At 64.1% G+C, this 13,614-nt stretch overlaps 2 protein-coding genes across 3 annotated transcripts in view; one reads left to right on the top strand and one right to left on the bottom strand.

Annotated features, from left to right (window-relative positions):
- The first annotated feature begins 2,603 nt into the window (after window positions 1–2,603).
- On the top strand, window positions 2,604–7,829 carry LOC114817959 (melanocortin 2 receptor accessory protein). 2 transcript variants are annotated; one of them, XM_039914422.1, is made up of 4 exons: window positions 2,604–2,833; window positions 5,473–5,645; window positions 6,641–6,740; window positions 7,376–7,829. In XM_039914422.1, exons 2-4 carry the CDS (start codon window positions 5,540–5,542, stop codon window positions 7,620–7,622), a joined length of 453 nt encoding a protein of 150 aa, XP_039770356.1. In that variant the 5' UTR covers window positions 2,604–2,833; window positions 5,473–5,539; the 3' UTR covers window positions 7,623–7,829. The 2 variants fall into 2 exon arrangements, with proteins under 2 accessions (XP_039770356.1, XP_039770355.1); XM_039914421.1 differs by lacking the exon at window positions 2,604–2,833 and adding an exon at window positions 5,194–5,333.
- Window positions 7,830–8,174: 345 nt separating this feature from the next.
- Window positions 8,175–13,614, bottom strand: part of URB1 (URB1 ribosome biogenesis homolog) — a 34,820-nt gene continuing 29,380 nt past the window's right edge. The window contains exons 31-39 of the mRNA XM_029082687.2: window positions 13,386–13,546; window positions 12,831–12,942; window positions 12,517–12,623; window positions 11,670–11,813; window positions 11,080–11,189; window positions 10,346–10,525; window positions 9,839–10,080; window positions 8,928–9,530; window positions 8,175–8,838 (exon numbers count right to left, since the gene is read on the bottom strand). Coding sequence (XP_028938520.1) covers window positions 8,624–8,838; window positions 8,928–9,530; window positions 9,839–10,080; window positions 10,346–10,525; window positions 11,080–11,189; window positions 11,670–11,813; window positions 12,517–12,623; window positions 12,831–12,942; window positions 13,386–13,546 — 1,874 coding nt within the window. The 3' untranslated portion in view covers window positions 8,175–8,623. The remainder of the gene's footprint in view (window positions 8,839–8,927; window positions 9,531–9,838; window positions 10,081–10,345; window positions 10,526–11,079; window positions 11,190–11,669; window positions 11,814–12,516; window positions 12,624–12,830; window positions 12,943–13,385; window positions 13,547–13,614) is intronic.

The following is a 13,614-nucleotide window of genomic DNA, read 5'->3' on the forward strand; positions in this document are numbered from 1 at the left end:
GGAGGATGCATTCATTCATTCATTCATTCATTCATTCATGCTTATTGGGTGCAGAGCACTGTACTGAGCGCTTGGAATGTACAATTGGGCAACAGATAGAGACAACCCCTGCCCAACAACGGGCTCACAGTCCAAAAGACTGGTAGAGAAGCAGCATGGCTCAGTGGAAAGAGCCCGGGCTTGGGAGTCAGAGGTCGTGGGTTCGAATCCCCCCTCTGCCACTTGTCAGCCGCGTGACTGCGGGCAAGTCACTTCACTTCTCGGTGCCTCAGTTACCTCCTCTGGAAAATGGGGGTGAAGACTGTGAGTCTCACGTGGGACAACCTGATCACGTTGTAGCCGCCCCCCCCCTCCCCCAGCTCTTAGAACAGTGCTCTGCACATAGTAAGCACTTAAATACCAAGATTATTATTAAAAGGGGGAGACAGACAAAACAACAACTAGTCAGGCATCGAGGAAAAGTATTTATTAAGCACGTAATCCAGACTTAACTTCTCGGTGCCTCAGTTCCCTGATCTGTAAAATGGGGATTAAGACTGTGGGCCTCACGTGGGACAACCTGATGACCCTGTGTCCACCCCAGCGCTTAGAACGGTGCTCGGCACATAGTAAGGGCTTAACAAATACCCACATTATTATTACTAAGCGCTTGGGGAGAACAATATAAGAATATAGCACCCCTTCAGCCATCCACTGAACCGGTGAATCTCTGCAAGGTCGATATTGCTTCGTCTATCTCCTGTTGAACAGGAAATGCATTATGTTTCTGTTGTCGCTCCCAAGCACTGGATTCAGTAGGTGCTCTGTAAATAAAATGCTATCCCTGCTACTCTAACCTTACATTAGAGAAACCGAAATAATACCTATGGGCAAGGGGAGGCTGGAGTGAGCAGAAGATGAATTTTAAAGAAGATTCGCGTTGTGGTTTGGTCAAGACGATGAGGAGGGATGCAGTCCCCCTGCAGAAGCAGAGGGCAAAAACTGGGAGGGTTGTGAGGGGCGACTGGAACGAGTTGGTTCGTCTTTACCTCGGGTCTGGCCCAATGATAACAGTAATGGTGATCTTGAGCAGCTACTGAGTGCGATTCCATGCTGCATTAAATCGATCGATCGATCCGGTCAGTGGCATTTATCGAGCGTGCCAAGGACTGGATTGATCACCCGGGGGGAGTATGATACAACAGAGTCGGCAGACACGTTCCCGCGGCGTGGACTCTTGGAAGAGTACCACGGGAGCATACGACCCATTCCCTGCCCGTACAGAGCTCCCGACGTCCGAGAGCGGGGCTACAGACAGACGTCAGTCATCTGAAGCGGCGGCTCGGGGACCCTTCCGAGCAAGGCCAGCCTTTGGATGGCGGGTGTTGGGATAGGACAGTGGCTAAGAGATCCTGGAAAGGGCCGGAGTTGGCACACAGGGTGACTGGGAGAGCAAGGCGGGTCACAGGTTGTGAGCGCTCGACGACTGTAAACTCGTCTCAAAGTTGTAAGCTTATTCTGGGCAGGGACTGTGCCTTTTTATTGTTGTAATCTCCCAAAAGCTCAGCGCGTAGAAGGCACTCAATAAATATGATGGAATGAATGATTGGAAAAGGACCCCTCCCGGGCTTCCCCGTACGGATCAGCGGCCCCGGCAGACTCCCTGTGAGCAAAGCGGGGCTGACACCGGATGGGTAGAAATCGGGGTTGACCCCACACCACAGTGCCCCAACCTTCTCTGGACTCCTTCTGTGCTGGAAACATCCACTCCCTTCCCAGGAGAAGAGAGTAGATGTTTACAGAGTCGCATTCAAAGACGGGAAAGAGTCCTGGAGGGCCCCGGGCTGGGTCTGGAGGGAGATGGGGCAGGGGTCTGCTCTTGTTTTCCAGTCCCTCCCCACGGTACCTTGGCTCGGTGATTTTGCCCAGGCATTCTAATGCCCGTGGGAAGCCGGGAGCGTTTTTTCCTTCGTTTGGCGGCACGTTTGTCGAGCACGAAGGAGCGCAAGAGAAAGGGCAGAATCGGGCATGGAACGGGGAGGAGGCGTGGAAAACGGGTGCCGCGAGGAAGGCTGAGGAATAGGGCTCGTCCGCCCTGGCGAGGAGGGGGTGACTCGGAGGCAGTGGGGATTTTCAGGGGAGGACGCTGGCCCACGGGCCACTGGGCCACGGCAAGTCGGAACGGATGGTGACGACGGGAGGGGAAGGTTGGCAGAAATGAGGCCTTGACGGTTGGAAGTCTTAAGTCGGAGGAAATGATTCCCTGCTCCTAGCTCAGGGTGGCCTAGGCATCCCCCTGCCTGGGGACAGGAGATTGGAACAGATGACCCCCCCGAGGATCCTTCTAGCTCTTGGGATTCCTTGGTTTCACACTCGGGGTTTCTGAGGGAAGTCGCCGCTTGGGGAGGGCCAGAGGAGGCGGGACTCAAATCCTTCTGCCCCCAAGGGCCCGGCGTTCAGCATCCTCCCCGGGGAGAGACGGCGGGCCCGGCGCGTGGCGGGAGCCAAGTAAGGAAGACGTCCGCTTCCTAGCGGCAAGGGCTGGGCCTGCCCCGCCGGGGCAGGGGGTGTCACTCCCCAAACGAGTCCCTCCTGATGGGACTGCCAACGGCCCCCCGGCTGGCGGGCTCAGTCCGCCGCGCCGGCCGGGGGACGTCGTTCGCAAGAGGTTACGGGCGTGACTCGGAGGAGGAAGGCGGCTCTCGGCTGCCATTTCGTCGCCCGCTTAGACTCCGAGCGGCCATTTACTCTTGCCGGACACACCCCGAGGCCTAACGGAATCGCCGCCTCCGCGAGGATTCCCAGAAAACGGGGCGAAGGACAGAAGGTTGCGGCTTCTAGGGCGGCCGTGCCAGTGAGTCCGTGAAACTGGCCAGCCCACCCAGGGTTGCCTGAGCGCTCCCCCGCCCCCACCGCCCTCCGGGCCCCGCCCCAAGGAAAACCAAACCGGTGACAAGGGCAGTTGGCTTACCCCATTTGCTTAAATCATTTCCGGACAAGTTGGCTAGCCTTGATAAAGGACTTCAATGTCAGTGCAGTCGGTGGGGGGAGGAAAAAGAAAATTCAGGGACTGACAGACTGCAGAGGTGAAACAAGACTAGAAAATAACAATAACGACCATTATAATGGCATTCGCTAAGCACTTACTAGGCGCCAAGCACTGTTCTAAGCCCCGAGAATGAACGCGAACATTAGTGAAACCTCTGATTTTTTGTTGTTGTTGTTGTTGTTGGTATTTGTTAAGCGCTTACTATGTGCAGAGCACTGTTCTAAGCGCTGGGGTAAACACAGGGGAAGCAGGTGGTCCCAACGTGGGGCTCACAGTCTTCATCCCCATTTTACAGATGAGGGAACTGAGGCACAGAGAAGTGAAGTGACTCGCCCACAGTCACACAGCCGACAAGTGGCAGAGCCGGGATTCGAACTCATGAGCCCTGACTCCAAAGCCCGTGCTCCTTCCGCTGCGCCACGCTGCTTCTCAACACCCCTGGGGGTGGGGTGGGCGTTAGGGCACTTGGCTAAACCGTATGAAATTGCTCAGGGGGTGTCCGGGGCCCATGGGCTACTTTGTTGTAAGGAGGCTTTAGGGTAGACTGGCTAGCAAAGAGACTTCTGGAGCCTGATGTTTCCCTCTAAACACTAGGCCTGCACAATTTTTTTCTTTTAATGGTATTTGTTAAGGGCTTACCGTGTGCCAGACACCTTATTAAGCACCGAGGTAGATACAAAAATAATAATGATGGCATTTGTTAAGCGCTTACTATATGCCAAGCACTGTTCTAAGCCCCGCGCCAGATACAAGGCGATCAGGTTGTCCCCCGTGGGGCTCACGGCCTTCATCCCCATTTTACAGATGAGGTCACTGAGGCACTGAGAAGTCAAGCGACTTGCCCCAAGTCACCCAGCTGATAAGCGGCAGGGGTCGGGATTTGAACCCACGACCTCTGACTCCTCTTTCCGCAGAGCCACGCTGCGTCTCTAACAACTTCTCTGATGCTCCGAGTTAATCAGGTTGGATTAATCCGTTTGGGGCGAGCTGGAGGGCCAAGTTGTTTGCCACCGGACCTCGGTTCCACAGAGACGCTGGCCTGGGCTCGGAGCCCCATCGGGACCTCGGAACAGCCTGGCTCAGTGGAAGGAGCCCGGGCTGGGGACTCAGAGGGCATGGGTTCGAATCCCGGCTCCGCCGCTTGTCAGCTGGGTGACTTGGGGCAAGTCGCTTCCCTTCTCTGGGCCTCAGCGACCTCATCTGGAAAATGGGGACGAAGAATGGGGGGCCCCACGGGGGACAACCTGATCACCTTCCTTCGCCCCCAGCGTTGAGAACAGTGCTTTGCACATAGTAAGCGCTTAACAAACGCCAACATTATTAGGAAGTAGCGCGGCTCAGCGGAAAGGGCACGGGCTGGGGAGTCAGAGGTCGTGGGTTCTACTCCTGACCCCGCCACCTGTCAGCTGTGTGACTCTGGGCAAGTCACTTAACTTCTCTGGGCCTCAGTGACCTCATCTGGAAAATGGGGATGAAGACTGTGAACCCCTCATGGGACAACCCGATCACCTCGTATCTACCCCAGCGCTTAGAACAGTGCTTGGCGCACAGTAAGCGCTTCACAGATACCATTATCCCGTTTAGACCGTGCGCCCGTCATTGGGCAGGGATGGTCTCTGTTGCCGAACTGTCCATTCCGAGCGCTTAGTACGGTGCTCTGCACATAGTAAGCGCTCCATAAATACCATCGAATGCACGAATGGACTAACGTGGGTCTCAAATCCCTCGCCTTGGCATCGGCCCGGGCCACTCAGAGCCACGGGACCCAACGGGCCATTCGGCCCCCCGCCACACCCCTCCCCAAAGCCGACCGATCGGGGAGAGGACGCCCCCCCACCCCCCCCCCAGTTAATCGCCTGGGGCTGCGGGGAGAAAACCGTCCAGAGAGAATTCGTGTGCTTGGGGCGTATTTCTCTCGACTTTAACCAGCGGGCCCAGTGGAATAAGTTAGCTAGTGAGGGGGTCACCGGGGTAGGACAAAGGGTTTGGAATTTCTTGGTGACCTAGGGCCCGTGGTCTCTGGGATTTCATGAAAAATGTCACAGCGTTCCGTTCCCCAGCCTTGTCCCCCTGCTCCCCACCTGGTGCTCCCTGACGACTCCTCCTCACCGGCTCCTCCTCCTCCTCCTCCTCCTCCTCCTCCTCCTCCGGTGGTCCCCCGCGGAGAACTGGCGAGGACCTTTCGGAGCAGCCTCGCAGGAGGCCGGGCTCTCTCTCTTCCACTCGGCCGCCGTTGGCTTTAGAGCCCTGGAGGCCTGCAGACCCCCAACCCCCGTGACCCCGCTCCCGGGGACCCCGGGCAGAGGTCGGCAGGCCGCCACGGGCAGGAGGCCGGGGCGGGGGAGGGCCGGGCGGCGTGCGGGCAGCTTCCACGGGGGCGGCCGCGACGCCGTCCAGTCGGGGCGGGCGATTTACTCCCCCTCCCTTACGCAACCTCCTTTTAGGGGCGGCCTGTCACCGAGCGACGACGTAAAAGGCAGCCCCAGCCCCCGGCCGCCCAGAGAGGGGGAGATGGACGGCGAGATGAACTCTTCCAGCTCCTACATTTTCTACGAATACTACCTGGACTATGTGGATCCGGTGCCCGTGGACGAGAGGAAGCTCGGTGCCAACAAATGTGAGTTCGCCGCCCAAGACGCCGGGCCGTCCGGGAGAGGAGGAGAGGGGCCGGCTCGGGGCCCGGCGTCCACGAGCGAGGGAGCCCGCCGGCCGCGGCTTACCGCCCCGCCCGATGATAACTGCGGTGTCCGTTCAACGCCGTGCCGAGCACCGTATCGCGTCCCGGGGAAGACGCGGAATCACCGGCTCGGACCCGGACCCCGCCCCACGAGGGGCTCGCCGCCCAAGGGGCCTCGCCGGCCGGGGAAAATGAGCGCCCTGCGCCAAAGCGCTGGGTCGGGGGTGGAGGACACGGACGGCTTAGCCCACACCATTCATCCCTTGAGACTGTGAGCTCCTTGCGGACAGGGACCGTGTCTACTTCATTTTTCGTTAAAGCCCTCCGTTAGGCGCCCGCTATGAGCCGAGCACTGTTTTAAGGGCCGGGGTAGATAGAAGCTAATCCGGGCTGGACACGGTCTCTGTCCCACATAGGTTTAATCCCTTTTTACAGATGAGGGAACTGAGGCTCAGAGAAGCCCAGTGACTTGCCCAAGGTCACACAGCAGACGAGCGGCAGAACCGGGATTAGAACTCAGGTCCTTCTGATTCCCTGGCCCACCCTCTATCCATTAGGGCATGCTTTTCCTCTCACGCTACCTACTGTTTTGGACTCTCCAGACAACAGGCGCTCAATAAATACCACCGATCGATTATCCCGGCGGGTTGGGTTCGGCTGGGCCTCTCCTCGGCGGCGCAGACGCGAGAGGATCCCCCAGGGTTCTGTCGGCCTTCTGGCAGAAAAATATCCGGGCGGCGGGGTACAGCTTACAGAACCCCGTTCCGTTCCCCGCCCGGGACGAGCTCGCGCACCCCCGTGACGACGGGCTCTCGGCCGGCCCCGGCGTATTCCCCTTCCCCTACTGAGCCTCCGCGCCTCTCCTCCTCCTCCCCCCCCCACCTCCCCGCGGGACGAGACTGACCTAAATGCCCCCGTCTTCCCGTCCCCTGCAGACTCCATCGTCATCGTCTTCTGGGTGAGCCTGGCGGCCTTCGTGGTGCTTCTCTTCCTCATCCTGCTCTACATGTCCTGGTCAGGCTCGGCCCGGCTCAAGTAAGACGGGCGGGGAAACTCCGGGTCGGGGGGGGACGCCGGGTTGCAGAGGGCCGGGCGCTAGAGCTCGGGGTCTCAGTCTCCGTGACACCTCGCTTCCCTCTCTTCCCCCCGTGAGGTGGCCTGGGCCGGCCCCCCACCTCACAGGGGGGCCGCGGTGCGCTTTGCCGGGCTAGCTCCAGGAGGACCGCGAGGATTGGAGGGATGGACCCCTCAGGCACACTCCACTGGCTTTCCGGGCCCCTAGGGTCACCTCGGTCCCCACACCGACCGAGCGCGGGGGGCCCCGGGGGGGCCGGCGGACGCGGGGGCGACGGCCCGACCCGGGCAACTCAGCTTTCGCGCGCCGGCACCGGCGACCGAAGCCGGGTCTGGAGTCCCACAGCCCCGCCTCCTCCGCTGCTGCCTCGTCAGCCAGAGGCTCACGGGCATCCGGTCCCGAGTCCCGGGACCCCGAGAGCTGGAGGGGCTCGGGGCAGACGGCGGCCTCGAACCTCTCGGCTTCTCCCACCGGCTCCACGCGCCCAGCGTCGGGTGTTCCCTCAGCGAGCCGGGGCCGGACCCTCCCGCCTCCTTTCCGGCACCCCTACGGTCCTCCGCGGCCCCTGACCCCCTCGCCACCGGTCTGCCCGCAGGAACTCCGGCTCCCGCCCCGAGTGCCCGTGGAGCCGTCTTCTCAACCAGCCGGTCCGGAGGCGCCGCTGCTGCCCGACCGGCCGGGCCGGCCCCTCCCCGGACGGGAGCCGCGTCCGCGGGTCCGAAGAGAGCGGCTGGAACTGCGAGCGGCCCCCGGCCGAGGGCGACGGCCGCGCCCCCGCCGTCTCCGCTCCCCCGTCCCCACCCTCCCGGCCGGCGGCCTGTGGCGAGAGCCTCCTGGTCTGACACCCAGAGTCCGGAGCTCACCGGACTCACGGCGGGAAGGCTCCCCTGGAGCCCAGCTCGCCGGGTGGTCGGTCCGGTCAGCGGGCCTCCTTCCCGGAGCGCTACGGTGACGTGGGCCGGCCTGCGGGTCCCGCCCCCGCCCCGTGCCCGGCCCCGATCGTCCCGTTCGCCGAAAGGGGATGCGCGCGGATAAACGGTCCGACGATCCGTTGTGTGGCTGTCCACTCTGTGCGAGGCCATCAGACTCCGTCCACTCTGAGCGGGGCCGGCCTGGCTCCGTCCAGCGCTCCCAACCTGCATTTCGGACTCGGCTGCCGCTCGGAGGGAGACCGGGGGCGCCCCGGGTTGGCTTGCGGCCCGGGGCTGAGGTCCCTGGAGTGGGGCGATGGAGGAGGAAGGAGGGGATCGGAGGTCTCGAGGGGGGATTTAAGGGAGGGGAAAAGAGGAGGCGAAAAGGTTGGGAGGGATGCCTCCGGAAGGGGACGGCACCGCCCGTCACCCAAACCAGAAGCAGCCGCGGTCCGCGTGACCCTCAGAAGCCCGACGACCGTGGACTACAGAACCGAATCTTTTATTAATGGAAAAATCGACGGCGGTTGCTATCCACCCTTCCGAAAGATACCCCGAGAGCCCTCATCTCTGTGGGGTGGGGAGAATTCCCCAAGTCTCTGAGAAGACAGATCGACGATAAACACATCCTCCCGCCCCTTTCCCAAGCTAACGTGGGAATAACGTTTGAGCTGGGACTTTCCGGAGCCAAAGGGGGCAATGGGGCCTTGCCCCTTTCGCAACCCAATCACCTTCCGGGCCCCAAAGTCTGGAGCGCTTAAATAATAACTACGGCGGCATTTGTTAGGGGCTTACTAGGCGCAGAGCACCGTTGTAAGCGCCGGCCAGGCACACAGGCAGGCCACGGGACGGGCTCCAACCGCCCCGCTGCTCCCGGCCGCCGGCTTGCACCTCCAGCTTCCCTCTCTCCTCGCCGGGCCGGGGGACAGCGTTTACGCGCTGGCCTCCCCCGGGCCGTCCAGGGTGGCGGCCAGGTCCCTGCATAGCGCCACGACGGGGTCCCGGTTCCTGCCCGCCGCCGCCCCTCCCTCCTCTTCCTCCTCCTCCCCGGAACAGATCAGTCGCACGTGGGCCCGCAAGGTGTCGACTCGCTCCACTTCCAGCCAGACGTCCTTGACGTAGAGAGACACCAGGAACGCCGCCGCGGCTGCGGAGGGACGGGGGGGAACACGTCAGGCGGCCGCCCTCCGGCCGCCGGGACCCTTCCCGCTCCGGCCTCCCGGAGCCGGGTCTCACCTCGCCTCGCCTCATCCTCCTCGCTCTCGGAGGAGCGGGAGAGCTCGTCCACCACGGCGTGCAGGGAGCCCTCCCGGGGCGCCCCCCGGGCGGCCAGCAGCCGCAGCATGAGCGAGTTGAACCGGCAGAGCTCGGGCCAGCCCGCCACCCCTCCCCCGGCCCCCGCGGCCCGGCACACACGGCCGTACAGCCGGAAGAGGCCGTCGGCCACCGCGGCGTCGCCGAGGAGCTCCTCCGCCACCGCCGGGAAGGGCAGGACGCTGCTTCCGAACCAGGCCGGGAGGACTCGGGCGGTCTCCTGGGCCTCGAGGGGGCCGGCCAGCGTCCTCAGCACCCAGCGGGCCGTCAGGCTCGCCGCTGCCAGCTCGGGGCCGCCGGGGGCCTCTGCCAGCTCCGGGAGGCTGGCGGGGGGCTCGGGGGTCCAGTGGGTCACGACGTCCCGCAGGAGGCCGCGGCACCGCTCCGGGCCGGGGCCCGCCGCCTCGGCCGGACCGTCCGCCGCCTCGGCCGGACCGTCCGCCGCCTCCGCCTCCGGCTTCCTCCGGCCACGCTGGGCTCTGGCCCGAGCTGGAGCCGGGGGCTTGTTCCTGTCCTTGATAGCTCCTGCTCGAGCGAAGGGGGGAGGGGGAGGGAGGGGGAGGATATGGAGAGAGAGAGGGAGAGAGAGAGAGAGAGAGAGGGAGGGAGAAGCCCCTCAGCACCAGGTCCAGGGCGGGGTGGCGGGTGGGAGCCTCTCCCTCGCGTCTCGTGGTGGGAGGACTGCCGGGGACCGCGCTCAGGCAGGCCTCGTTCCCAGCAAGCCCCCCCGCCGCAGCCCTACCGGCACCCCGAGGCCCCGCCGCCCGGCGGCCCCGTGTCCTGCACCGGCCCCGCCCACCGGGCCTCCCCTCCGCCTCCCGGCCTCCACTCACGCAGCAGCTCCGTGAGCCGGTACTTCTCAGCGGCCGCTCTCAGGTCGTCCTGGAGCCGACCGTCCTTGTCCACGAAACTCCAGTGGTGCAAAAGCCAGAGGACGTCGCTGGCGGACAAGGCCTGCTCGCTCACGGTGAAGCGGCCCAGGGCCCTGAAGGCCGTCAGGGCGGCGTCCCGGTGCCGCAGCACCGAGCGGAGGGTGCTCAGGTATTGGGCCAGCGGGGAGCCATCTAGGCCGGGCCTGGGGCGAGAGCGCGTGGGGACCCTCGGGGACCGCGCCGCACGAGCCCCGAGCCGCCTCTCCCTCCCCATCCAGACAGCGGGCCGAACCCGACCCCCCCCCGGGACCTCGGGGTGGGAGAGGAGACCCGTCCCAGGCCGAGATCTCCCCCGCCCCTCGTGACCCGTGACTCCGCTCCACGGAAGAATCCCAAGGGGACCAGTTAGGCGTGGGGGCACTGACACAGATGCAGACACACACGCACCCGCTTGCGCAAGCCCCTTACCGCAGCTGTCTGGCCAGAACCGTCAGCACGTAGAGGAATTCGCCGACAAAGTGCAGGGCCAACAGCTTGGGGGCCTGCGGCTGGGAGGCCGGCTCCTCCGATCCTTTGTCGCCCAGGTTGGTCACCCACAGCGTGTGCACAAGCGAGATGATGCCAGAGAGCAGCCGGCCGGGCAGGAGCCTGAAACCGATCCGCGGACCTTTCACCCCCTGGGCCCCGCCAGCCCGCCCGGCAGCCGGCAACCCGCAGCGGAGGGAACGCGGGCAAAGGCGGCCTCCTCTCTCCCCCAGAGAGCGTCTCGGCCGGCGCTCGGGCCTTCGACGGGAATTTCTCCCCGCGCAGGAGAGCCGGGCCGGCGGGCGGGGGGGCGGCCCCCCCTGGAGCCGGAGGGGGGATCGTGGGAAAGCCCGGTCCCCCCGAAGCCCCTCGAAAGCCCCCGTAGGGCTTTCCCAGTCAGCCAGGCCTCGGTCCGGCCCGGGAATCGGGCGCTGGGGACAGAAGGGGGAGGCCACTCGACCCCTGCCACTCCCCACCACCCACTCCGCTCCTGGGGCAGAGGGAGAAGGTGGTACAATCCCCGGCAGCCTCTGACACCCAGAGGAGACAGACGGAACCAGCCCACGAGCTGGGAGGCCCAGAGTCAGACTCTGCCGGACGTCTCGGGTCTCTTCTGCCTCCTTCCCAACCCCCAGCACCACCCGGGGCCCGAAGCTGGGCCCCGTCGCCACCCTCACTTTTTCTCCAAGACGTATAAGATCCAGGTTAGGAGGCTGTGATCCCGTATGAGCTCGTAGGCGGATTTGGTGACCCGGGCGGAACTCTGCAGGATTTCTACGATCCAGTTCTATAGAAGGAAGACGATCGGCAGAGAGAAGACATCTCCCGGGGGCTCCCGAGCCGACGGGCCCCCCCCCCCCCCCCCCCCCCCCCGCACCTCTGCTCCGGACGAGGCCGACGCAATTACCAGGGGAGGGAGGGCTGGCTGGGACCCAGGAGGCCTGGATGGGACTCACCGGCATGAGGGAGTTTCCCTCATCTGAGGTAGAACCAACGTACCCTCCGCCCCCTCCCCAGTAGAGCCAGTTGCCACAGGATGGGATCTGAGTCCTGGACCCCGGCCTCGACGCCCTAGGGTTTTCCAAGTCGTGCCTACTCGATCCGGGCACGTGCCCCAGCCCCTCCCCCACCGGTGCATTTTCGGACCAAGGGACCCCCACAGCGGGCAGGGGGGCAGAAAGGCCAAATCTCAGATGCCAGCGAGGATCCGCCGGGCCGGCCGGCCCCTGGGGCAGCCCGGGGACGCCGCTCGGGTCGGGGGCTTCACCTGCATGACGTCGTCGCACAGGGGGCTGTGGAAGAAGCACAGGAGGATCCGGAAAATCCCCTGGGAGGCATAGAGCTCGTAGCAATACTTGTCACGCATTCCTCGTCGCAGGACTTCCAACACCCATTCCCTCTCCGCTCGATGCTAGAGCCCCAAGGAAGGAGAATGAGCCCCCGGTCGTCGGAGCCGGGGGACCCCCGGCCCGCCCGCCGTCCCCCTCCGGCCCACCAAGCTCCATCCCCGGGGCCGTGGCGGGAGGATACAGCTCCCCGGCTCGGGGGCCGGCGGGAGAGGCCCAGCCGGGGCGGACTCGAATCCAAACCGAGACCCTCTCTGCCCAGATCGAGGCTCCCTGTGCTACCGGGGGGGCAGGTGCAGAAGGGGAAGCTCAGGAGTTGGGGCAGTTCTGGCTCCACTGAGGAGGGGAGAAGCCCCAACACTCAGGGCCCCATCAATCAATCGATTTTAAAATGACACCCGTTAAGCACTTATTACGTCTCGGGTCCCGTTCTGAGCGCCGGGGTAGACAGAAGGTAACGGGGTCGAATACAGTCCCCGTCCCACATGGGGTTCACGGTCTTCGTCCCCATTTTACAGACGAGGGAACCGAGGCTCAGAAAAGTCAAGTAAAAGTCACAGAGCAGACATCTGACGGAGCCAGGACCAGAACCGAGGTCCTTCGGACCCCCAGGCCCGTGTTCCATCCGCCAGGTCGTGTTGCTTCTCAAGGGTTGGACGCATTCCCTGCCCGCTAAGAGCGTACAGTCCGCAGGGTCGCCAGCGGACAGGGCGGCTACGGTGTCCGCTGGTCCCCAGCCCCGTCCGGCCTGGCCCCCCGGGGGATCACCTCAAAGCCGGAGCTGTAGAAAAGCTGATAGAAGCCAGGGACTTTGTTCAAATCCAAATACTCGTGCGACAGGAGGAATCTGTTGATCTTCATGTACATGTGCTCCTCTGGGGGTAGAGTCAGATAGGCCGGAGGCAGGTCAGGCCGGAGGGCGGACCGACGGTCACACGGACGCAGCCCTACCCCTCGGGCCCCACGGTGAACCCCCACCGCTGGCCGAGGCCGCTAAACCCCACCGGGGCCCAGATCCCGGTTGCCCCCGCACCCCGGGGGCTGTCGGTAGAAACGGGAACCTCCGGCCCCTCCCGCGGTACCGGGGCTCAGCATCTGCCGGGCGGCCTTGGCGACGAACAGCGTCAGGGAGTACGTGAGCCTCAGGTTGCGCGATCGGATTCCGCCTCGCACCACGTCCAAGAGATACAGCAGCTTCGAGAGAGAGCACGGCCGCGGGCGTGAGGACCCGGGGACCCCGGACCTTCCCCTCCTCCCCGGGGACACCGGCTCCTCCCTCCCGGGTCCCCTCCCTCGCTCCGATGCCCCCCGGCCCCAAGTAGGAGATTAGGCTGACGTGGTAGGGGCCGATCGCCTGTAAAAGGGGGATTAAATCCTCCAATTTGGGACCGTGTGTCCGATCTGTCCTGTATTCTACCCAGCGCTCGGAACGGTGCCTGACCCACAGGAAACGCTTAACAGATATATCACGGTGATTATCTTTTAACGACATCCCGGCGTCGCGCACGCCAGGGAAGACAGGGCAGAGCCGCCCCCCCCCCCGTTTCCGGCCGGCGGGCGCGGACCCCGGATGCCATCCCCCGGTGCCGAGCCCGAGGGGGTCGGGATCGCCGCCGGACCCCGCGGCCGGGGCTCACCTGCGACTGTTCTCGAAACCGGGCCCCCTCCAGGTGGCCGTGGAAGGAGACCAGGACGTAGTAGGCCGCGGCCCTCATGTCGGGGTCGTAGCTGCTCAGTGCGGCGACCACCAGGCCCAGGGCGTTGGCCTCCACAAACTGGTGGCAGTCCACCACCGACTCTGCGGACGGGAAGGGCGAGGGCGCCGGTCAGAGCAGCGGGCGGGGGGAGGAGGGCCGGCACACGCTC

The sequence above is a fragment of the Ornithorhynchus anatinus genome, chromosome 17, assembly GCF_004115215.2.
Source record: "Ornithorhynchus anatinus isolate Pmale09 chromosome 17, mOrnAna1.pri.v4, whole genome shotgun sequence".
NCBI lineage: Eukaryota > Metazoa > Chordata > Mammalia > Monotremata > Ornithorhynchidae > Ornithorhynchus > Ornithorhynchus anatinus.

Bases quoted from the DNA above. Each gene is read 5' to 3' on its own strand.
- LOC114817959 (XM_039914422.1), top strand. From the start codon at position 5,540: ATGGACGGCGAGATGAACTCTTCCAGCTCCTACATTTTCTACGAATAC. The intron at 5,646-6,640 runs GTGAGTTCGCCG...CGTCCCCTGCAG, and splicing joins GAAGCTCGGTGCCAACAAAT to ACTCCATCGTCATCGTCTTC. The intron at 6,741-7,375 runs GTAAGACGGGCG...GTCTGCCCGCAG, and splicing joins TCAGGCTCGGCCCGGCTCAA to GAACTCCGGCTCCCGCCCCG.